The sequence below is a fragment of the Amblyomma maculatum genome, chromosome 1, assembly GCF_055883805.1.
Source record: "Amblyomma maculatum isolate TAMU_Amacu chromosome 1, ASM5588380v1, whole genome shotgun sequence".
Lineage (NCBI taxonomy): Eukaryota > Metazoa > Arthropoda > Arachnida > Ixodida > Ixodidae > Amblyomma > Amblyomma maculatum.
The window spans coordinates 470,992,108-471,013,467 of NC_139344.1; the positions used below are offsets into that span (position 1 = coordinate 470,992,108).

The 21,360-nt window shown below is 46.0% G+C and overlaps 1 protein-coding gene across 1 annotated transcript in view; it reads left to right on the forward strand.

Annotated features, from left to right (window-relative positions):
* The window catches only part of LOC146209951 (L-serine dehydratase/L-threonine deaminase-like), a 61,637-nt gene extending 46,639 nt beyond the window's left edge, over positions 1 to 14,998 (forward strand). The window contains exons 5-6 of the mRNA XM_084581530.1: positions 9,592 to 9,716; positions 14,705 to 14,998. Of these exons, the coding sequence (XP_084437656.1) occupies positions 9,592 to 9,716; positions 14,705 to 14,940 (361 nt within the window). The 3' untranslated portion in view covers positions 14,941 to 14,998. The remainder of the gene's footprint in view (positions 1 to 9,591; positions 9,717 to 14,704) is intronic.
* The last annotated feature ends 6,362 nt before the right edge of the window (positions 14,999 to 21,360 follow it).

The following is a 21,360-nucleotide window of genomic DNA, read 5'->3' on the forward strand; positions in this document are numbered from 1 at the left end:
TCGAGTTTATTTCGCTTTCTATAGCTTTATTTTCGAGAAAAAGTTGGTTTCCCGGCATCTGTGGATTACGAACTCATGCATACCTGCCCAGAACTACAGAAAACATACTCTGCTATAACGCGATAACAATGCCAATGAATTAAGTTTCCTCACATTTATCTTCCTTATTTGCTTTATATTCTTGGTTTTTTTTTAAGCCTGCCGGGCGATGTCACCAATAAGCTTGGATGGCGCTTCTTGAAACTTGACACGACCCTGTCCGAGCATTCAGCGGAAAGCGTTGTTTGCGTTCGATGCAACGCCGGGGCACTCTTCCGTTAAAATGCAATAGCGTTTCACGCATAGTGATGTTTTCTTTTTCATTTAGTTATGGTTTAAATGTATTTATTTTGCAGACACCGATACTTAGCATAAGCAAACATTGGCTTTCCATTCTGAGCATTTTTACACATTTGTACTCTTTCCTTAATGTTTCCTTTTTCAATTATATCAATTGACGAATCGCACACCTAATTATATAACAAGCATAATCAAGCATTGTCTTTTCATTGTGAGAATTTCGACAACTTTTATTGCACTTCTTCAATTTTATGATTATACTATTTGGTCAATAACACTCACAATATTCTTGATTAGCATCAGCTAGCATTAGATTTTCATTCTGAGCATTCTGACCCCGTTGAAGCTCAGTTTTTCAATTTTAAATCATTACAATGAACTAATCAAATGGAAGTTGAAAATTTTAATTAACATCAAGCATTAGCATTTTGTTCTGACACCACTGAAGCCCCCTTTTCTACATTTTTATTTTTTTTATTTCATTAAGCATTGATTTCTTTAGCTGGACATTGGTACCGCACACCAATTACATCACTAGACCCACGAGTTGTCATAAGATTTTTCTTGCGCAGTCCTCTATTTTTTGCGAGACGCGGTGCCGACAACTACTAATATGACGCCGACCGCTTTTCGGCTGAACGAGCTATATAAGGTATCGCTCAATAACGGGTGCATACTAGCGTCCGTGAGATGCCAATTTAGAAATTTGTTGCTAGCGTACCCGCGAGTAATGGAAAAAAATATTTTCTCGTCTTCCGCACGGTTCCGGCAGCCGATGGCACAACAGCCTGGCATAGTCGCATGTCACGCATATACACTGCAAAATTCGAGTTCAGACATGTACATCTTGCATCCGCTTAAGCATCAGGTAATGCATATACATTCCTAAAACTGCAATAGAGGCATGTGAAGCACTTTTTGCATGCCTAATCGGCCAATATGACGCTCGCAAGCGCAGACCGCTGTGCATTTCAGCGGCGCAGCGAGCACTGCTGGACACTTTGGGCGGAGCTTGAAGGCGAAGCGGTCAAGTGCTGCGGGAGGCGCTGCTAGATCAATACCTTTCGTTACCTTTAAAAAACTAGAGCAGCCTTAGGACACTACCTGTTTTATGCCAGGCGTACATACGTTGAAGAGCTGCGCTGCATCATGAAGGCTCTCGAGCTATCTGACAGTCGTCGCCCTGCGCATCGACGGTAGAAATGGTGGGACGCGAGGTGTGGGCTATCCTCGAGGCACGGAGAATTGCCAACCTTCGCAACGAACCGCCTCCACCGAAGAGCGGTAAGGTGTCATTCCCCTGATGGTTCGCAGTTGACTTGTGATAAATGCTGAGGCAGAAAAGAAGACAAACAATTTGTGCAGACTAAAATGATGGCGAGTGACAACCAGCTTTTCACACTATGGCCAATATTGGCAGAAATAGTCCCGAACGTTTTGAGCATATGTGGCTCTGTTGGACCGCACGTCCCCAGCGAAAAAGCTGATGGACGAGAACACTGGTCAGGAGACTTTGAATATAGCGGAGCACATCGCGGAAACATCAATATTTAGCACCCTAACCTTCCTCCCCTTGTCGGCCCCACAATGCCGCCTCACCACACCTGCAGCCCCACCAGAGAAGACGGCAGGCGGTTGATTAGAAAGCAAGCCCTTGACCGGGGCCTTGCTGGCATAGACGCGCACACAGCCCAGTGCTTCTCCAACATCCTGGCGCGCCTTGTAAAGTACTTCGGTGAAAGGACACGAGAGCACCTCGCAACGACCTTCACCAGTGTCAAACTGGGCGACCCGATCCCGGCGGACTGGGTGCGAAGCTGTGTGCGTCTAACACCGCTCTTCCCTAAAACCGCCTAACAATGCCGCTCTGCTCCGTGACTGCCGCCCAACACGGTGACCAGTACAAGCTGTTCGCAGTTGTCAAGCCCTGGCTTAGAACTTGGGCGGAAGTTAGGGACTCCTCGCTGATTTGCAGAAGTCCTTCCGTCAGAACAGGCGCAACGCGGACAGCCTCTTTTCCTCACGCAGTGTATAGAGCGAGAAAAGATTCCCGGAGCCTGATTGCTTACTTCATGAATGATGCAATTTCGTACGGCAGCGTACCGTATGACCTGCTATTCAGCTGCATGGCATGCCGCCTATATGGAAGGATGTGCTCAGCACGCTGTACGGCAACAACACAGTGGTAGCGCACTTTGGGAATCCGCGCTCCGAGCCTATATGGCGGTCCGCGAAGGCTTGAAACCAGGATGTCCCTGTCATCTTTGCTGTATCTGTATTTCCTATACTGGCTGACATTGAGACCACCTGCCTTAAACCTTGTTTCGGCTTTCCTATCGAATTCTGCCTAGATGGATTACCACAAACTTGCATGCTGCCTGGTTTGGAGCTTCAGGGCAATCTTATCCTATTTGTCGAGGATTTTGGCCATCTACAGCAGCTCCTGGCACTCTCCGCCGGAGACCTGCCATATTGGGCAGCTCATTCGACGCAAAGTTGGCCGGGCTCTCCTTCGGGGAGATCGTGGACTACTTGTGCTGTTATGTTACCAAGCGGTGAATAAATACTGCGAGCTGAAGAATACCATTATTTCGGGGTGATGAGGTCCACACTAAACTTCACGAGGCGAAGCTATGACATACGGAGCAGAGGGCCAGCTGCGCGCTGAGAAGACTGGGTATATGGGGACTCAACATATACGATATATGCTGTGCGAGTTTTGGAAAACTGTCCATGTGCCGACATTCGCGGACGTTATAGTCCGCTTTAGTGTCCCCAACCGTAACTGACTGCATAAAGGGCAGCTTGAGATGGACCGCTTAGCCCTGGGCTGCTACGGGACAGAGGCATTGACAGCGATGTAACGTGGTTGACACCCAAGGCCAGGGAAGCAAAACGCAAGGTGGCCTTCGAGGCCAGCCTCCGCCGCATGGGTGACTCTAGGTCGTCCCGCCAAGTGTAGGTATCCTTACTCATGAGCGTATCCGAACTCACTTGACAACCCGCGTACATATACTACGATGCAAGTCTGGGCCACCGTGGTTTAGACTTTTTCAGCGCTCCGAAGAGGAACCTACGGAGCCCACAGAGTGCAACCAGAGCAGGAAAATGTCAGCGAGGCAATGAAGCGCAAAACAACGCTGCAACGATGCAGCGAACATGAGTCATCTGTATCAAAGCAGATGATCTATACGATAACATCTAAGAGCCCTCCTCATCGAGGCGCGTGCCGGAGTACTACGAATGCTAGTGCAGCGCATTCGGTCTGACCCAAAACAGAGGCGGAGAGCGCCGAGCATCTTGGCGTGGGGCTGTGGGAAGATGCGGCCCTCTGGGGATAGGAACTCAGGGGCCTTCGCCTTTTGCGGCGGAGGCTCCTTGCCACCGGTATGCCTGTATCTGTTGTCCATGCCGTCACAGCACTCGCCACCACTTTGGAGGCGAAAGAAGACTGCTGGGACGCTGGCCTCTTTTCTGAGATGTCATTGCTCCTCTGTCCACACGTGGCAGCGATGGTGACTCACCTAGAACCAGTTGGCAGCCACGTGCATTTTGTTCCTCATTCCTACCGTAGCAACAAAAGCAAAAACACTGCACGAGTCTTTCCCCGCAACCTACAAATGGCGCCACGTTGCCCATGGCACTCGCTTTTGCTTTGGCAAATGGCCAGCCGGACTTCGCTGCAGTGTACATCACCAAAGCCCAGCTATGGAAATGGTGGATACTGACTGTAGCCAGAATCAGCCAGAACAAAGTCTCCGGTGACAAATAGCAACAGTCCATGTGGGAATGTGAGCTAGCTTGAGATGAACAGCCTGCTCCACTCTGACTGCGCTCCTCTTTTTCTCTTTCTATGCTAGTGTTTTTTTAACCTAGTTGTAGGCACTGCGGTAGCGTTCCGGTTGGCGTAACTTGTTGCCAGGTTTTTATTCCAGTGTTACCACCCTGTATGCCAGATGTGACGACCAAATATACCTTTACGTTTGACGGCACTTCCTCCAGGACATTCCTCCTTTCTATTTCTCTCAGGTACCACGATTGGTAGGAGGATCACGCGCAGGCGCGCGCTCGCTCACTTTTGCTTCTTGCTGTGCCCATCCTTCGCGGCCGGCTTTCCTCCTCTCAGCTTTCATCAAATACCACGAGTACGCAGGGGTCAAGTTCGCAGGGGTCAAGTGGATGCAGCTAGCACAGACCCGGGCTAAGTGGAGAAATATGGGAGAGGCCTTCGCCCTGCAGTGGGTGTAATCAGGCTGATGATGATGATGATGATGACCACGAGTACCGTTACCGAATGTTTGCTCGCGGCGACGCTTGCAATGTCTTGCAGATCGCCGCCGTAGCGCCGGTATGCCTGCCTTTCCGGCTGTCTCAGCTGGGCTTCTGGTCGCCTTAGCAGCGGCGAATTTCGGCTCCGCAAAATCTGATATTTGAAGGTTATTCCAGTCTATTATTGTGTGTGAAATGAGCGATCTTGTATAAAGATATGATCAACGCAAACGTTATGCGTTTTATTTTGTTATCGTGATCACGGCGCTGAAAGAGTACACAGGGTGGTGAAAAAGCCATATTGAAGGTGGAATCATGACTTTATGCAATCTAGTACAAAATGCAATAAATGCCCATAAACGTGCTCTGGAAGAACAGTTACTCTTCGAAAATGTCGGGACACCACCACAAGGTTGAAAGCAGAGGCTCTGGCGAACTCAAAATCCGCAGATAAGTCTGTCAGCAACCTCTCTGTGCGCCTTAGTGAAAGAGAAATCACGTTTCTGACCGTCAGTGATAAGACGAAAGATTGGTTAGAGGAATGAAAGACAATGGCGATAATAATCGTGCCACGGATGCGTGGAGGGATGTGTTGGTTCCTCGTTTAGTTATTTTTGACCTATTTTCTATATAAGCTGGTTCAGGGCAGTAAAACACGGTTGCCAGTCGGCGCTTGTGTTTGCGTTCTTCTCGTCTCGTCCTTGTTACTGCTGCACTGCAATTTCCAGTATGCAGTTCTCAGAAACAGAAGATTGGGCAATGAATCTTTCTTTAAAAGGACGAACCCATACCCCATCTAATTATATATCGAGATCTGTGCACGAGCAAGGAAATTATCTCGGGCAGTGCAACACTACAACCTCGCAGCCTGTCCAGAAGCGCTGTGAAGGTTATGTAACGCCTCCCGAAAAGACGGCCAGACCGAATTACCGGCCGCGATTGGCTAGGGATGGCAAGCAACATAAGAGCACACGTAGCAGAAATTCAAAGCCGCAGAGGCTGCCAGAAGCGCCGTGGAGGTTATGTAATGCCACCCGAAAAGACGGCCAGGCCGAATTACCGGCCGCGATTGGCTAGGGATGGCAAGCAACATAAGAGCACACGTAGCTGAAATTCAAAGCCGCAGAGGCTGCCAGAAGCGCCGTGGAGGTTATATAACACCACCCGAAAAGACTGCCAGGCCGAATTACCGGCCGCGATTGGCTAGGAATGGCAAGAAACATAAGAGCACACGTAGCTGAAATTCAAAGCCGCAGAGGCTGCCAGAAGCGCCGTGGAGGTTATGTAACGCCATCCGAAAAGACGTCCAGACAGAATTACCGGCCGCGATTGGTCAGGGATCGCAAGTAATATCAGAGTACGCGTAGGCGAAATTAGCATCCGCAGAAGCTACAAGAGGCGCTGTGGATGTTATGTTATGCCACCGGGGAGGATAGGTAGACCGACTTACGGGAAGCGATTGGTTAGGTATCGCAAGTAATATCACAGTACATGTAGCCGAAATTCGCGGCCGCAAATTAAGTTGCGCCAACCAGAACGCTGCTTGCTATAGGGCACATCGATTGTGAGCGGCCGATACAAACGGGAGAGCCCCATCAGCTTCACACCTGCTTCACAGCGGCAATCTCGCGCTTGTTTCAGGCTTGGAGGCTTCAGCTGTCGACGCCAACGGAAATTTTTTGCAGTGAGGAGTGTTATGCGCGATATTTGACGCTGCGAGAATGTAAAAGGTCGACGCCGCTGCTGACGCCGACAATGTCGACGCTACTGGGCAGCCTTTTTGGACATGAAGATACTAACCTTGTTGCCCTACGACTGAAGAAAATTGTTTCGGAGCGCTAAAAAAATACGAACGCAGAGACACGAACCAGACTATCTATGTCTATCTGTTTATTTATCGCTTTTTAGCGCATCATTAGAAGGATCAATCAGAGGAGTGTCGCCTCAAGCGGCTACTAACATTGCCCTACAACAGGCCAGCTAGGGTGCACGCAATTAGCCCGGGTGCTTTCTCAGCTGAATGCACGTTTTGCGGCCAGATAGCTGAAATATATGATATGGCCTTGCCAACAAAACCAGGCCGTACCCCGTAAAGAAATCCCAAAGTGGGCGGGTTCGGAGGTGGCAAAGCCTACATCGTAACTCCATAGTGTTTGGCACCGCGGTGCCATTCCTGGTGAATGCGCGGAAGGAGAATCGATTTCCTGACATTGGTTCTTGTTTTTGTTTTGTTTTTTTTATGTCCATTCAAGATCTGCGACAATGGGAGTTAAAGCATTTCATGCTTTAAAAAATGTTACGCAGTTTCATGAGCTTGCAAGTACGAAAATCCTGGCCCTCCTCTTTTGAACTCCGCCTGGATTTTACTGGAGTCACGGGCTGGAGAAGCAATACGTTCGATCAAAATTGCTGCTTGGGCCTCTTGGTTCATACTCAGCATCGTGTCGTTTTGTGTTCTTTTATTTCAATTTTTTTCGTGCAGGAGCAAGCTTTTCGTCTCCGGTAACATTCTCTACTTCCAGACTTTCACCGAGGCGTACCGTCTCCATCTACACAGATGACCTTCTCCAGCTTACTCTGAACATTCTCCCATCCAAAGAGATGAATCAAGCGAATTCAAAGCCTCAGGAACAAACAGAAAGAATGAATGCGTTTCAATTCCGAGACTGCGCGTGAATTCCGAACGAGATAAAATGGGAAGTGCGAACAGGCGGCTGTTCTAGGCTGTTCACGATGTGCCCACGGCTGAGTTTGATTTTTTCGCATGCTACATGTCGGCAGCCGCCAACAACCTTGCAATCCCCGTTGCCGCTTATAGATACGTAATTTTTAAATGTTTTTTTTTTTTTACTATATATATGGTTGCACCCAATAAAGGCAAGTGATTATGGTATACGGTCGCTAATGGTTGTGATTAGATAACAAGTAAGTTGACTATCAGCTCGCGACAACGTTCTCTTCTCTGTGCTCATTTCCACAAGATGCAAAATTTTGAAACATCTTAAAACGATAACTCTGTTTTAAAGGAAAATGTAACTATCATACACAGCATCGTATGCTGATAGCATGAAAATGGAAAATGGCGCCAAAGTGCAGCACTACGAGGGGGCAGAAATATGAAGGAACATCTAAGCTCGCATTTATGAGTGTGGCGCGGTATTGATGGCGCACACCTCCTCTTGGGGCTTATAGTTCGCGTAACTGCACTGCGCTATTCTCTTACTACCTTAACAATCACTGTTCCTTGCCTGTTAAGTCTGAACGTGATCTATACTCTCAAATAGCCTTTGTGCAAATCGGCTAATAAGCGGCTATAAATGCTCCTACAAATTTCCTCCCCTTACTGGTTAGTAAGAAAGCTGTCCAATCCGTCAGGTTATTTTCTAAGAGCGGAACTTTTTTATTGCCTGTCGAGGCCTTTACAGTTTATGATGGATGAGGAAACCTCATCAGCATGAAACATTTACTGACATTATTTAATATTTTGCTACATACTCATAACTGTCACCTTCAAACAGTTTGTACTGATGGCGATACATAACGAGCCCTATGACAGAGGCCTAAAACGAGCCGCCCTAGCCTCAAAACGTTTGGCAAAGGGTGCATCATAGAAACTGTCATAAAAATAAATGCAAGCATTCTAAGACTGAATACTTTTGAAGCATCTTACTATTCGACGTGTATATCCTTTGCTTTCTTGTTTTACAGCACCTTGAGAAGATAAAACGAAGAATAAATACCGCATTTCATAAATGTCTTGTAACTAATTTCTGTCTATACAGAATGCACATTTCAACGCACATTGATGCACTTCCTTGAGCATAAAAGTTGGAAGAAAGCCGTTAATTTACCAGAACCACATCTCGTAGCGCTTATTTTTTCAGATCACCACTAACGCCGCTCATTTCCTTTACAACTTCTTTATAAATAGGCAGTTTGGTCCGTAAACTATTAGCAAACTTTTTGATTTGCCATACAGACGCGCTTGAGAAAAATTCCAGAATACTTACCAATACTGTTCAGAATGGAGTAGACGGTTCTCAGCGCGCGAATTCGAGGGACAGTAGGTTTTTTGCCCTACAGTGCTGGCACAACAAACATCTCTTTGCGTGGAATACAGCTCATCATCGTATGACATTTTGTTCCAGTGTCACAATTTACAGAACTGCCCCTGACTAAGTTACTCTATCGTCTGCGAAGGGACTGAACTAGTCTGCCTCTGTAAAAGACAAATATTAATCGAAACAGTAAATCTGGCCCGCGCTGCATCCGGTAGAGCGGCCATTTTCTCTGCGCGACTGCCGCGCCCCGTCTTTGCCCCGCCGTGGTGGTGCAGTGGTTAGGGCGCTCTACTGCTGTACCCAAGGATGTAGGATGGAATCCGAGCCGCGGCAGCCACTTTTCGATGGAGGCGAAAAGCAATGCGCGCTTTTACTGTGCGAGATCAGTGCACGCGAAAGATCCCCAGGCGGTGCAAATTGCTCTGTACCCCTCCACTATGGCATCTCATAGCCTGAGTCGCTTTAGGACGGTAAAACCTATAAAATAAACGACTGCCCTGCCTTGTCTTGGATTGCACAGACCCACAGTAGTCTTTCGTAGTCACGCCTCGTCGGCGCTCCTCGTGGTAAGCCGCAAGCGGCAGCGGTGCTGCAGTGCGGTTCTAATTCGCGCATATTTGTAGGTGGTTGACGGTAGCCGGGAGCGGTTAGCGGCAGCGCTATGCTATAACAAACGGTGGCTATAACAGTCTATACTTCCAGAGTAAAACGTAAAACTGTACCGCTGCCGCTTAAAGCCACTTAGCACGTATTCTTATTGTGCATGCTCAAATGGCCTTGAAAGCGCCAGATGGCGTCATATGTAGGCCACTTGCCCGCTCCCCTGCCGCGTCTGTACAAATCAGCGCGTGCGCACCGGCGGTATGCGCTGCTAAGCATCTCAAATGTCGTGCCGTACTCGGCGCCAATCATTGCTTCGCAGCATAGCAGCTGCACTGGCTGTACGCAAAGTGTGCACCCGGATTCTGGAGCTGTACAAGTCGCGCACCATCTACTCCATGGTGCTCTCCGATCGGTTGGCTGTCGATGCCTGCAACCGCTTCGCCGGTGAGCTCCTCTGTATGAATACATAAGCATTTGTTGAGGAAATCGCTTTCACGTATCGCTAGCAGGGCATGTGAAACATTCGACTCTTCGAACTACACTGCCCCAGTGAACGTAGTACCCATTCTCTCAAGTAAAATGGCGCGGTTTGTCAGTTTCCCGTACCAAAGCTCTAGGGCGTGAAAGACGCCTTATTCCGTAATAGCTCCCGCAACGATTTAGGCCACCTCCGGCGCCAAACTGCTTTGTCTTCAAGTGTTTAGGTTCAGACCTGCTTTCATTGAAGTAAAAGAAATATATTCCTTTAAAATGCCTTTTGACTTCTAGGAATTTGCGAAAAGACTTTAGTGGCTGAGCCCCTGAGACTAGTGAAGGTACGAATGTAAGCTCAGTAGCGACTGCAAATTGAGAGCGTGTGTGTGTGTAGGGCGGGAGAAGTAAAGGTTCTCAAAGCGAAGGGGTTGAGTACATTGTGCCATAAAGATATCAAAATCGGGGAACACTTCAAGTCCGCCATAAAGGTATGACCCGATAGAGTTACGCCACTTCTGCGGCTTGCGGGCCTCCTTTAAGGTCAGTTTGCAGACACGCACGCTTTATTAAGCCGAAAGTCTTACCTGGTTATGTTTGCGAATACGTGTCTCCAAAACGTAGAAGCGAAAAGCGGAAGCAAAACATGCAAGTAAAATGTACCTTGGGATATCGCGTCACACTAAGGTGAGGCTGGTAGTCATGAATGTGCATGTAATGACAAGTGTTATATAAATTTCATGTCATTTGCCTAGTCATGCGATGTGAGTCATTATAGTCTACACATATGTCATAGTCACTATCATGAGTCAGTCAGATCGGAGATCCAATGTGCACAATATGGAGACCATGACATGTCTAAGTCAATCAGTCATGGCCGTGAGTAGTGTCTAGTCACGACTTTCAAAAGGGCTGAACCGTGACACTCAAAAGGAATGAAGAGGCACAAATGAAGACTAGGAGCTACTGAAGAGCAGCCAATGCCCATGATTTCGCCTTTCTTCACTGCAGATATTTGCAGTCCTCATAAAGCTTTTATTTTGATTTTTTACGTGAGAAAGTAAAGAGCTAGTCCGGTCAAAAGTCGGTCACCGCACCCTAGTGTAGGCTCGGGTTTGGCGGAAGTGTTCGGAACTTGGCTAGAAAAAAGGAGTCCTGCTCAGGCGCCCACGGAAAAGTAAGAGAGATGTAGCGCCTTCCTTTCCCCCAAAACATAAAGTGTCTTTAAATACCACTCAATAGAAAGCCGGCGTTAAAGGCGCTTCCCGTTTATTCCAAAGGCAATGCTTGATTGTCGCTCTTATAACGCGACAGCTTTAAAGGGCCCACTCAAAGGAAATCTGCCGCCTGCTTTGGCATTGAGTGTAAAACCCCAGTATGGTGGTGGCAGGCGGTAGCTGGAGGCTGACATGAACGCGCACTAAATGGACATTGGGTTGACTTACGTTACGTGTGGCAGGAGCTGCCAACCGGGCCTCTCCTTTCATATGGAAGGATGATACCAGAATCAGCCTGCCAGGACCCATTCCCTTTACGACTAGGCCACGCACGCACGTTCACACGGCTTGGTTAGAGCGGGGCTGGTAGCCTGCGCGTCGCCTCATACGCTTAAAGGCAGAGCTTAAGTATCTCACTATATATTTTTTATTTTATTATTTAGCGCAATTCATCCCTTTTACCATGTCATCCGAACGTGTATCGGTGGTTTATATGCCAGCGTGTCTCACTCGTGGCCAAAGAGTCACCGGCTTGGGTTCCATACAATTACGCCCATTTTAATTTCACGTTTGTTGGTCTTTCCTAGAGAGTTCGAAAAAGCCTTTGCTCAGTTATCGTTCTGGGCATTCCAAGGTAGTCAAAAGTGGCATAGCTGTTTCTTGCCTTTGGTCTGCGACTCATAAGTCATGTGTGCATGCTGTCGGGCACAGTGTTCACCATCAAGTCCACCGGCTCAGGGCAGCAGGAAATTATCCCGCAGGCATTAAGCCCCCAAACCTCCAAGTAAAGAGAAAAATAAAATAGCTATCCTGCCCTACGTTAACGAGTTGTCCCATCGTTTAAAGCAGGTAGCCCGCAGATATGGTGTAGATGTACTCTTTTTTGTACCTAATAAGCTAAGCAAAATTTGTGCCATGGTGGATTGGATATCCAAGGAAGAAAGGAACGAAGACAAAAAAAAGTGAGAAAAAAAAGAAAGCCTGCCAGATAAAGCACATGACGTTTGTCCCGTGTGCTACAGGCGCGGTTTAAGATGTTCCCTTTACGCGTGAAAAAAAGATATATAGGCCAGACGGGCAGGTGCGTGAATGCCCGCATAGGTGAGCACAATACTTCTTTGGATGGCGCCCTTTCCCAGAACTTGGCCTTGCACAAGCACAGAACTTGGCCTTGTACAAGCACCGCGATAAACTAACCAGAAAAACCAGCGAGGCATTTCACATTCACAAAAACCGCGACACGTGCGTTAGCACCCCATCTGTTCTCGTTCATGACTGTGAAATGCGGTATCAAGATTGTTAAGATTCAAGGGATCAGGTATCGGTGCTGTTAGTACTGCTCATGCGTGCTCTTGGTTATAAATGGAGTATATATTTGTCTTATTTTCAATAAAATATTCAGTTGTTAGTCAGCGCTGGTCCCGTCTTCTCTCTTGTCTGGGTTGTTGCGCTGTTTTTGTTTTGTTTCATTATCTACCAACTCGCTCTTTTACTGATTTCACTGCTGTTAACTCATTTTACCTAACTACATATCACAGTGATGTATGAGCCATGCTTAGAACTTAGTCACTATTTATTCGATATTTTAACCAATTCCAATCTCGCCTGTACCTCGTGGCTTCTCGACCTATGCCCATTTTCTCGGCAAAACGCCAAGTACGACGGTTTGCCGGTGACCCTAGCCACTCCCGCGTTGACGGTAATTTTCCTGCAGAATGGACGCTGTGGTCAGTGGGAAAGAAACAAACTTGAAAACGGCCGCTGATGATAGCTTGGACAGTTTAGTGTACTGGCCACATGTCATGCTATTCGCCTAATTGGTGTTGCCACGCAGCTACCAAAATTGAGTTTTGACATGCTTACATATCACAAGCTCCCTAATAGACGCATTCGGATAGTTTCTTCCTATTGTAATGCAGATTGTGGAATTGGTGCTTATCAGGCAAATTTTTTTTCTCATGATGAGCCCAGTGGTGCTAGCTATGGTCATGTTATGGAAACATATGGGAAGGTATCTGCTAAATCGCTTTGCAGTTATTTTCATGTAGTACCTCTATTTTCCTACCAAGATACTTTGTTGGGCGAGTTGGTACTTATTCATTATTAATATTGTTACGAAGCGGCAAGCCGATGAAAACAGGAGAACAGAGGACAGAGAGATGGTCGATGACAGTGAGATGACGTTTAATGAAAATGTTGCCGGGCCTAGCGCGAACGCTCCTGTCCGCGCCACTGCCCGCTTCTTCTTTCTTGATGTCGTCCGTAACATGACCCGGGGCCACCGAGCGATCGTCCCGATCGTGGACGAGGAAATGCACGATGTTGATGATTCCATGGCATGATGATGGGCGTGTCTAGATGCTTGAAAAAGAAGAGGAAGAAGGAAGAATAGAATGGCTTGCCGGCACGATGATTCGCAATGAACCTTGGCAGGACACTCTCGGGCCACACGTTGCCACGACTCGATGGCGGATGCCAAGGCACGCACCGCATGGCATAGGCAGGGGAGAATGTCTTCAAGTGTAGCGGTGTCTTGGGTCGTAGGGTCCTTGGTCGGCACATCAGGTCAGTGGGGTCACATTAGGTCATTCGGGTCTCTCCTTGTGTCTTGTGGGCTTGTGTGGCGTCTCGGGTCAGTATCTCCTTCGTCGTGTCTTGTGGTCGGGGCGGGGGGGGACGGGGCGGAGGAACGGCAAGGTCTTGCTGGGTCCGGCAGGCTGGGGAACAGCCATGCAGTGCCTCCTCACCTTTCGCCGACGGCGCAAGAAGTCGCAGGGCGCCGACGTCCGGGCCAAGATGAGGGGGTGATGATGAAGTACTCCGCACCTCCAACCAAATGTTACGAAGCGGCAAGCCGATGAAAACAGGAGAACAGAGGACAGCGCGAAACAGCGCGAACACGAAGACAAAGGACAAGATAAAAGAAAGGCTATTCAAAGGAAAAGAGAAGCGAAGAAGCAAGAATGTGGGGTGAAACATTGAAACCCATATGTTGGATGCAAGACAGGTGTTGTGTACAGGCTTCCACTCTCTTGTGGAGCAAGTTATATAGGACAAACAGGACTTTGTAATAATAAGAGACTACAGGAACATCGGAACAACTTGGAAAGTGGAAAGGACAAAACGTTTCTGTTATCATATTGCCATTCATGTGAAATATAGAAGAACGAGAAGTGCACTCTTAAGTTTGATAAGGATAGGATTTAGTATCGCCACAAAGAGAAGATGACAAGAGAGATAGTGGAATCATATTTTATTTCAAGGACAATAAGTTTGTCAGAAAGACTTCTCTTGCTCTTTCAAGCAAAGAGGTGTCTTTTTTAAGTGATATTTTGTGCAGCAGGTGAACCCAGGGGTTGTTTCACTTGGCTGTTTCGTTTTCTTCAAGTTGGCCTTGGAGTAAAGGGCTTAGGCATAGTTGTGAGTCAGCGCTTGTACTGTGGCTTTCTTTTATCTTGTCCTTTGTCTTCGTGTTCGCGTTGTTTATATTAATAATGAACCTCTATTTGCATTTCAGATGCAATAACACCTCTACTATTCGTCCTTCTCCGCAATTCCAGATTGGTAATATAGGTGCGACATGTATGAACGAAATAGGTTGATATGACGCGCCGTGAAATATTAACTAGGAAGGACATTGCTGCTTATCATGAGGCTGTATGGCCCCGGCCAGCTGAATGTCGGAGTGCCATTATTCCCCGAAATAATGATCGCGAGTGTGCGAAATTCTTCTTGTGACCGCAGACGACCACCGCGCCCTGGTGGAGCCCGCGTGCGGCGCCTCGCTGGCGGCCGTCTACTCGGCGCGTGTCACCGAGATGCGCCGCCAGGGCCGGCTCACGGCGGACCGTCCCCTGGTGGTGATCGTGTGCGGCGGCAGCGCGGCTTCCCGCCAACAAATGGAAGAGTGGAACAAGATCGTGGCTGCGCAGACGGGCGTTACCAGCCCATTAGAAGGAGAGCACACGGGCATCGACTAACGCCTTTCTTTTATCACCTCGGGATCCAACCAAATTGACGCTGGGCTTAGCAATGACACATTAAATGAGTGCAAATCAACGAACGGTCCCATATGTGTTGGTATTCATTGATCTGAATGAACCTCAGCAGTTATGCAGGCATTGCGAAATCAATATGTAGGTGAGCCGTATGCAAAAGTACTTGACGATATCTATAGTGGCTGTACAGCAACCATAGTTCTGCATAAAGAAAGTCAAAAAATTTCCATAAAGAAAGGTGTTAGACAAGGAGAAACACCAGTACTATTCACGGCTTGCTTAAAGGTGTATTCAAAGACGTGGAATGGGAGCAGTTATGGATTAGGGTTAATGTAGAATAGCTTAGTAATATGTGATTCGCTTGTGACATTGCCTTGTTAAATAATTTAGGGGACCAAATGCAACGAATAAGTAACGATCAAATAGGAGACGCAGAAAGGTAGGCCGCAAGATTGATATGGAGAAGACTAAAATAATGTTGAACAGCAAGAAAAGGGAAGCGCAGTTTAATATAGCGAGGCGCTGGTAGTGGTAGGCGAATACTTCTAGTAACCACAGATCCGGACCACGACAGGGAAGTAACTAGGAGAATAAGATTCGAATGGATCGCATTTGGAAGGTACTCGCACATTACTGCCAGCAGATTACGGTATCGCTGAAGAGGAAAGTGTCACTGCGAATCCCTCACACACGTTGGGTCTTAATTCGATTAGTAATTAAGTGCTCCATATTGTACCGAATCGACTGCCACCACTGCAAACTCTCTTCCCTGAACGTGTGGGTCACAGTTTTGACTGAAACGAGAGCCCGAACCCCGTCCGGCTGTCATATATATAGTGTAGAGACTGGTAGCTGCTGGCCCGGCGGCCACGCGCGCGGGAGAGGGGATAACTTGTGGTGGCATCAAAACATGACGCCATCACATAACCTAATTACGGGAGGACGTCACAACACAGCTACCCATGCCGACTTTTTGTTACGTAAGGACGTTAGAACATCGCTACCTTCAGTCCTGTGATGTGCTTGATGACATCCCATGATACCTATCCATGAGGCTACACTTGTTACGTGGTGGCGTCACAACAATGGTACCCTAGTTGTGTGATATATATACCTCAATTACGTGATGACGTCACAGCGTTATACGTGAGGTGGTCAGGAGTCTACATTGGCAGTACGTAGACTACAATGTTGCGGCAGTTTGATCACGGGGTGTATTGGACGGACGGACGCGAACGAATGTAGTACCAGCTTATGCTTTTAAAAGCCACGCACCTCCTGGACGAAACGCTCATCTAGCGTCCACCTAATCTAAAAAGCCTTTAGTTTAGGTGGACGGCAGGGGTTCGATTGTGTTGTCTCGCCTTTTCTCTAGATTAGATAGCTCTGCCGACAACAGTAATCTCGGGTCATTCGCGCTGCGACCATAAATAAATATAAAATTGAACCACAACTATCATTCTGCAAAGTGTCTTGCTTGTGATTGTATTGAAGTATTTAGAGAAAAACGTCTTCAGAAATATAGTAGCTACTTTTCCATAACCGAGTAATGAAGTAGTATAATTAAGAACTGGATTGTAACCCACACTGCACCTCGCAATGAAAGAATGGCAGTATAGAAAAAAGTTCAGCTATCATTTGCGTTCACCCATGAAACTGCAAGAAAAAGGAAATTTATTCCATTTTAAGCTATCAGCAAACCTGTCAACTTGAATAAAACACCTTTATATGTAACTGAGCACTGCAAACACAAAGCATGCTGTTCTTTCACTACGCAGAAGGACCTCCCAAATAAATAAGGGCATCATCATCATCATCATCATCATCCTGACTACACCCACTGCAGGGCGAAGGCCTCTCCCATATTTCTCCACTTAATCCGGTTCTGAGCTAGCTGCATCCACTTGACCCCTGCGAACTTCTTAAAATCATCCGCCCACCTAACTTTCTGCCGCCCCCTGCTACAACTTCCTTCCCTTGGAATCCAGTTTCCTACCCTAAGCGACCATCGGTTATCCTCTCTTCGCACACGTCCTGCCCATGCCCAGTTCTTCTTCTTAATTTCCACAAGAATGTCGGTAATTTGAGTTATTTCTCTGACGCACTCTGCACGCTTCCTATCTCCTAATGTTACCCCTACCATTTTTGTTTCATAGCCCTATGGGTTGCCCTCAACTTAAGTAGAGCTCTCTTGGTTAGCCTCCACGTTTCTGCCCCATTAGGTGAGTACAGGTAAGATGCTACTGTTGTATACTTTCCTCTTGAGCGATACCGGTAAGCTGCTAGTCATAATCTGCGAGTGCTTGCCAAATGTGCTCCATCCCAAACTTATTCTTCTTGTTATTTCCTTTTCATGGTCTGCATCTGCGGTTACTACCTGTCCTAATTAGACATATTCGCCTACTACTTCCCGTACTTCGCTACCTAATGTAAACTGCTGTTCCTTCCCGAGGCTGTTGAACATTACCTTAGTCTTCTGCATATTGATTTTCAAGCCTACCTTTCTACTTTTCCTATCTAGGTCCTCAATCATTATTTGCAGTTGATTCCCCGAGTTGCTTAGTAAGGCAATGTCATCAACAATTCGCAGATTACTGAGGTGTTGTCCATCTACCCTTATCACTAACTGCTCCGATTCCAAGTCCCAGAATACTTCCTCTAAGCAAGCTGTCAATAGTAATGAGGAGATTGTGTCTCCTTGCCTAAAACCTTTCTTTATGGGAATTTTGTTATTTTCTTCACGCACAACTATGGTTGCTGTGCAGCCACTATATATATCTTCCAGCACTTTCACGTACGGCTCGTCTACCCCCTGATTTCGCAATGCCTGCATCAACGCCGAGGTTTCAACTGGGTCAAATGCTTTTTCGTAATCAATGAATGCTATGTATAAGAGCTGATTATATTCCGAGCATTTTTCTATCACCTGACTGATGTTTTGGATATGATCGATATTAGAGTACAGCTACCGAAAACCTGCTTGATTCTTTGCTTGATTGCAGTCTAAGGTTGTCCTGATTCTATTAGCGATTACCTTAATAAACACCTTATACGTAACAGACAGTAAGCTGATTTGTCTGTAATTTTTAAGGTCCTTAGAGTCCCCTTTCTTATGAATGAGGATAATGTTTGCATTTTTCCATGGTTCCGGTACCGTCGATGACACCAGGCACTGCGTATACAGGGTGGCCAATTTTTCTAGCACGATATCCCCCCCGTCCTTCAGCAAATCTGTAGTTATCTGATCCTCTCCAGATGATTTCCTTCTTTTCATAGTTTCTAATGCTTTCTTGACCTCGTCCTTCGTCACTGGTGGAACGTCTGACTGCTTTTCCCTACCACTAATCTCGTTACGGTCCTGACAACTTTGGCTACTGTAGAGATCTGTATAGAACTGCTCGGCTACTTTGACTATACTGTCCATATTCGTGATGACGTTGCCCGCCTTATCCCTTATCGCATACATCTGGTTTTTTCCTATGCCCAATTTCTTCTTTACAGCTTTAAGGCCTCCCCCGTTCTTTACCACATGCTCAATTTTCTCCATGTTATACTTCGTTATATCGTCCGCCTTGCGCTTATTGATAAGCTTTGATATCTGGGCCAATTCAATCTGGTCTGTTGGATTGGAAGCTTTCATACACTGCCGTTTCTTAATGAAATCTTCCATCTCCTTAGACAGCTTACCGGTATCCTCTCTGACTATCCTACCGCCTACTTCCACCGCACACTCAGCAATGATATCTCTGAAATTATTATTCATTGCTTCTAGTGAAATGTCGCCATCCTCGGTTAGAGCGGAATATCTATTCTGTCTCGAGATCCTGAACTCTTCTGCCCTCCCCCTCACCGCTAATTCGTGGATGGGTTTCTTTCTTACTAATCTGTTGCGTTCCTTCTTCAGATTTAGGCTAATTTGGGACCTCACCATCCTGTGGTCACTGCATCGCACTTTCCCGATTACCTCTACAGCTTGCACAATGGCGGGGGTTGAAAACACTATGAAGTCGATTTCTGTTTTAGTCTCCCCGTTAGGACTTTTCTATTTCCATTTCCGGTTCTTCCGTTTGCTGAAGAAGGTATTCATGATTCTTAAGTTATTGCGTTTTGCAAACTCAACTAGTAACTCCCCCCTTCTATTCCTACAGCCAATACCATAGTCACCTACTGCCTTGTCTCCTGCCTGTTTTTTCCCTACCTTGGCATTGAAGTCGCCCATTAGTACAGTATACTGCGTCTTTACTTTTCGCATTGCCGATTCCACATCTTCATAGCAGCTTTCAACTGCCTGGTCTTCAAAACTACACGTAGATGCATAGGCCTGTACAACCTTCAGTTTATATCGCTTATTCAGCCTAATTACGATGCCTGCCACCCTCTCATTAATACTATAGAATTCATCTATATTACCCGCTATATATTTATTGTCGAGGAAACCTACTCCTAGTTGTCGCCTCTCTGGTAAACCTCGATAAGACAGTACATGCCCACCCTTCAGTATAGTATATGCCTCATTCGGCCTGCTAACCTCACTAAGCCCTATGACATCCCATTTCATATCCTCTAGTTCCTCTAACAGCACTGCTAAACTAGCTTCACTAGCTAGGGTTCCAGCGTTAAACGCTGCCAGGGTCAGTTTCCAATGGCGGCCTGTCAAACGGAGCCAGGAATTCTTAGCACCCCCTGCTGCGTCACATGTCTGACCGCCGCCGTGGTCAGTCGTTCCGCAGCCGCTGGTGACTGAGGGCCGGGGTTTTATGAACCTTATCATGACAGGTTATCATGAGACCTCCCCAACAAATAAGGGCAGCCGAAGAGCAAAAATTGCCGATATTCATCCCTATATGTTCTGGCCCGACTAAATAAAAGGCTGCCGCTGAAACTTTCTATTCTGTATTATCCGGAGTTGTTCTTTTATCCTGTAAGAAATTTAAGCTCCAGAATTTTCAGTTCTTTTTACATTATAATTTTATATCGGCCAAAACTAAAAAAATATCAAAATTTGACAAATTTGATTCGAATAGCTTCCACATTTTGGAAATCGCCTAAAAACAATCCTAATTACTTTATAAATATGAAGTATTAGAAAGTATATCATTATATAAACCAAAATTTTAAAACTAAATGTAAAGTTGAACGCATGTTCTTATATAAAAGTGCTTATGCTTCCCTTTCAGAAGTAGGAGTCAAAACTTCGATTTATCATTTGCTGTGTTTAGACTAGATGTTATTTTTGCAATATCCAAAGCCTTCTCAATGCTTATCATTTGTTTTTATGTTTGTTGACAGGGTTGTCGATAGCTTTAAAAGGAATGAATCCTCTATTTCTGACAATATCATGGGCGAACGCTTGTGGTGGTGGTACTTTTTTGATTATAAAATAAAATCATTTTATCATAACACAATAATTTTCTATCATAAAACAACATCATAATTACAATCATAGGCGTTTTGCTTATAATTGTAATTTATTTCATTTTAGGTGATCTTCAACCCTACCAACAAGCTTAAAACGACTTTATAAGCATTGAGAAGGCTTTGGGTATGACATAAGACAAAATGTAGCTAAATCCAGCAAATAATAAATGAAGGTTTCGACACCTGCTCCTGAAGGGGAAGACATACACACTTCTATAGATGAAAAATATGCGTTACATATTATATATATTTTACATTTTGGATTAGATAATGCAATAGTTTTCTAGCTTCTGTCATTTATTACGTACAGCCTTTGTCAAAGGTGCATAGCCGAGGGGGTGTGCTTCTGAGCGGCGTAGTGGCGCTGATTTAGTAATAGTACAGGTCCTTCCCATTGGAGAGGGTAGCACAAAAAATCTTACCATCAGGAGATTTGGAACACCGGAAATGAATTACAAGCCCCATGAAGTGGCTCTGAAGCAGACCCACTGGGCTATTCAGTTTTGAACAAACACATAGCACTGTATTTAGGAGATTTCGAATGTTGAGGTACTTTTCTTTAAATTCGAATCAAATTAGTCCATTCTTTGATATGTTAGAGCTTTGGCCGATTTCAAAATAAACTCGAGAAAGAATGGACAACTCTAGAGCTTCAGGGTTTTTTAGAAATAAAGTACAATACCTGGATAATACAGATAAAGTTTCAGTGGCAACACTAGTGAGCCGTTCAAGAATGTATGGCTCAGTATTAGCAATTTTGAGGACAAGCGCTCAGTTCAATATTTATTTTTATAATTTTAAACATGATAACGCAACATTTCTTAGTCCGTTATATTTATGAGGTACTGAGAATTCTTGGGAGGGATATGGATAAAAATGAAAATGTTATTTTTAACAGCAATAATTGTTGCTCGTGTTTTTTTTTTTTTTCAAATTTCAGGCGAATTTTATGGGTTGTGGGGAATACACATAACAATTAAGAGC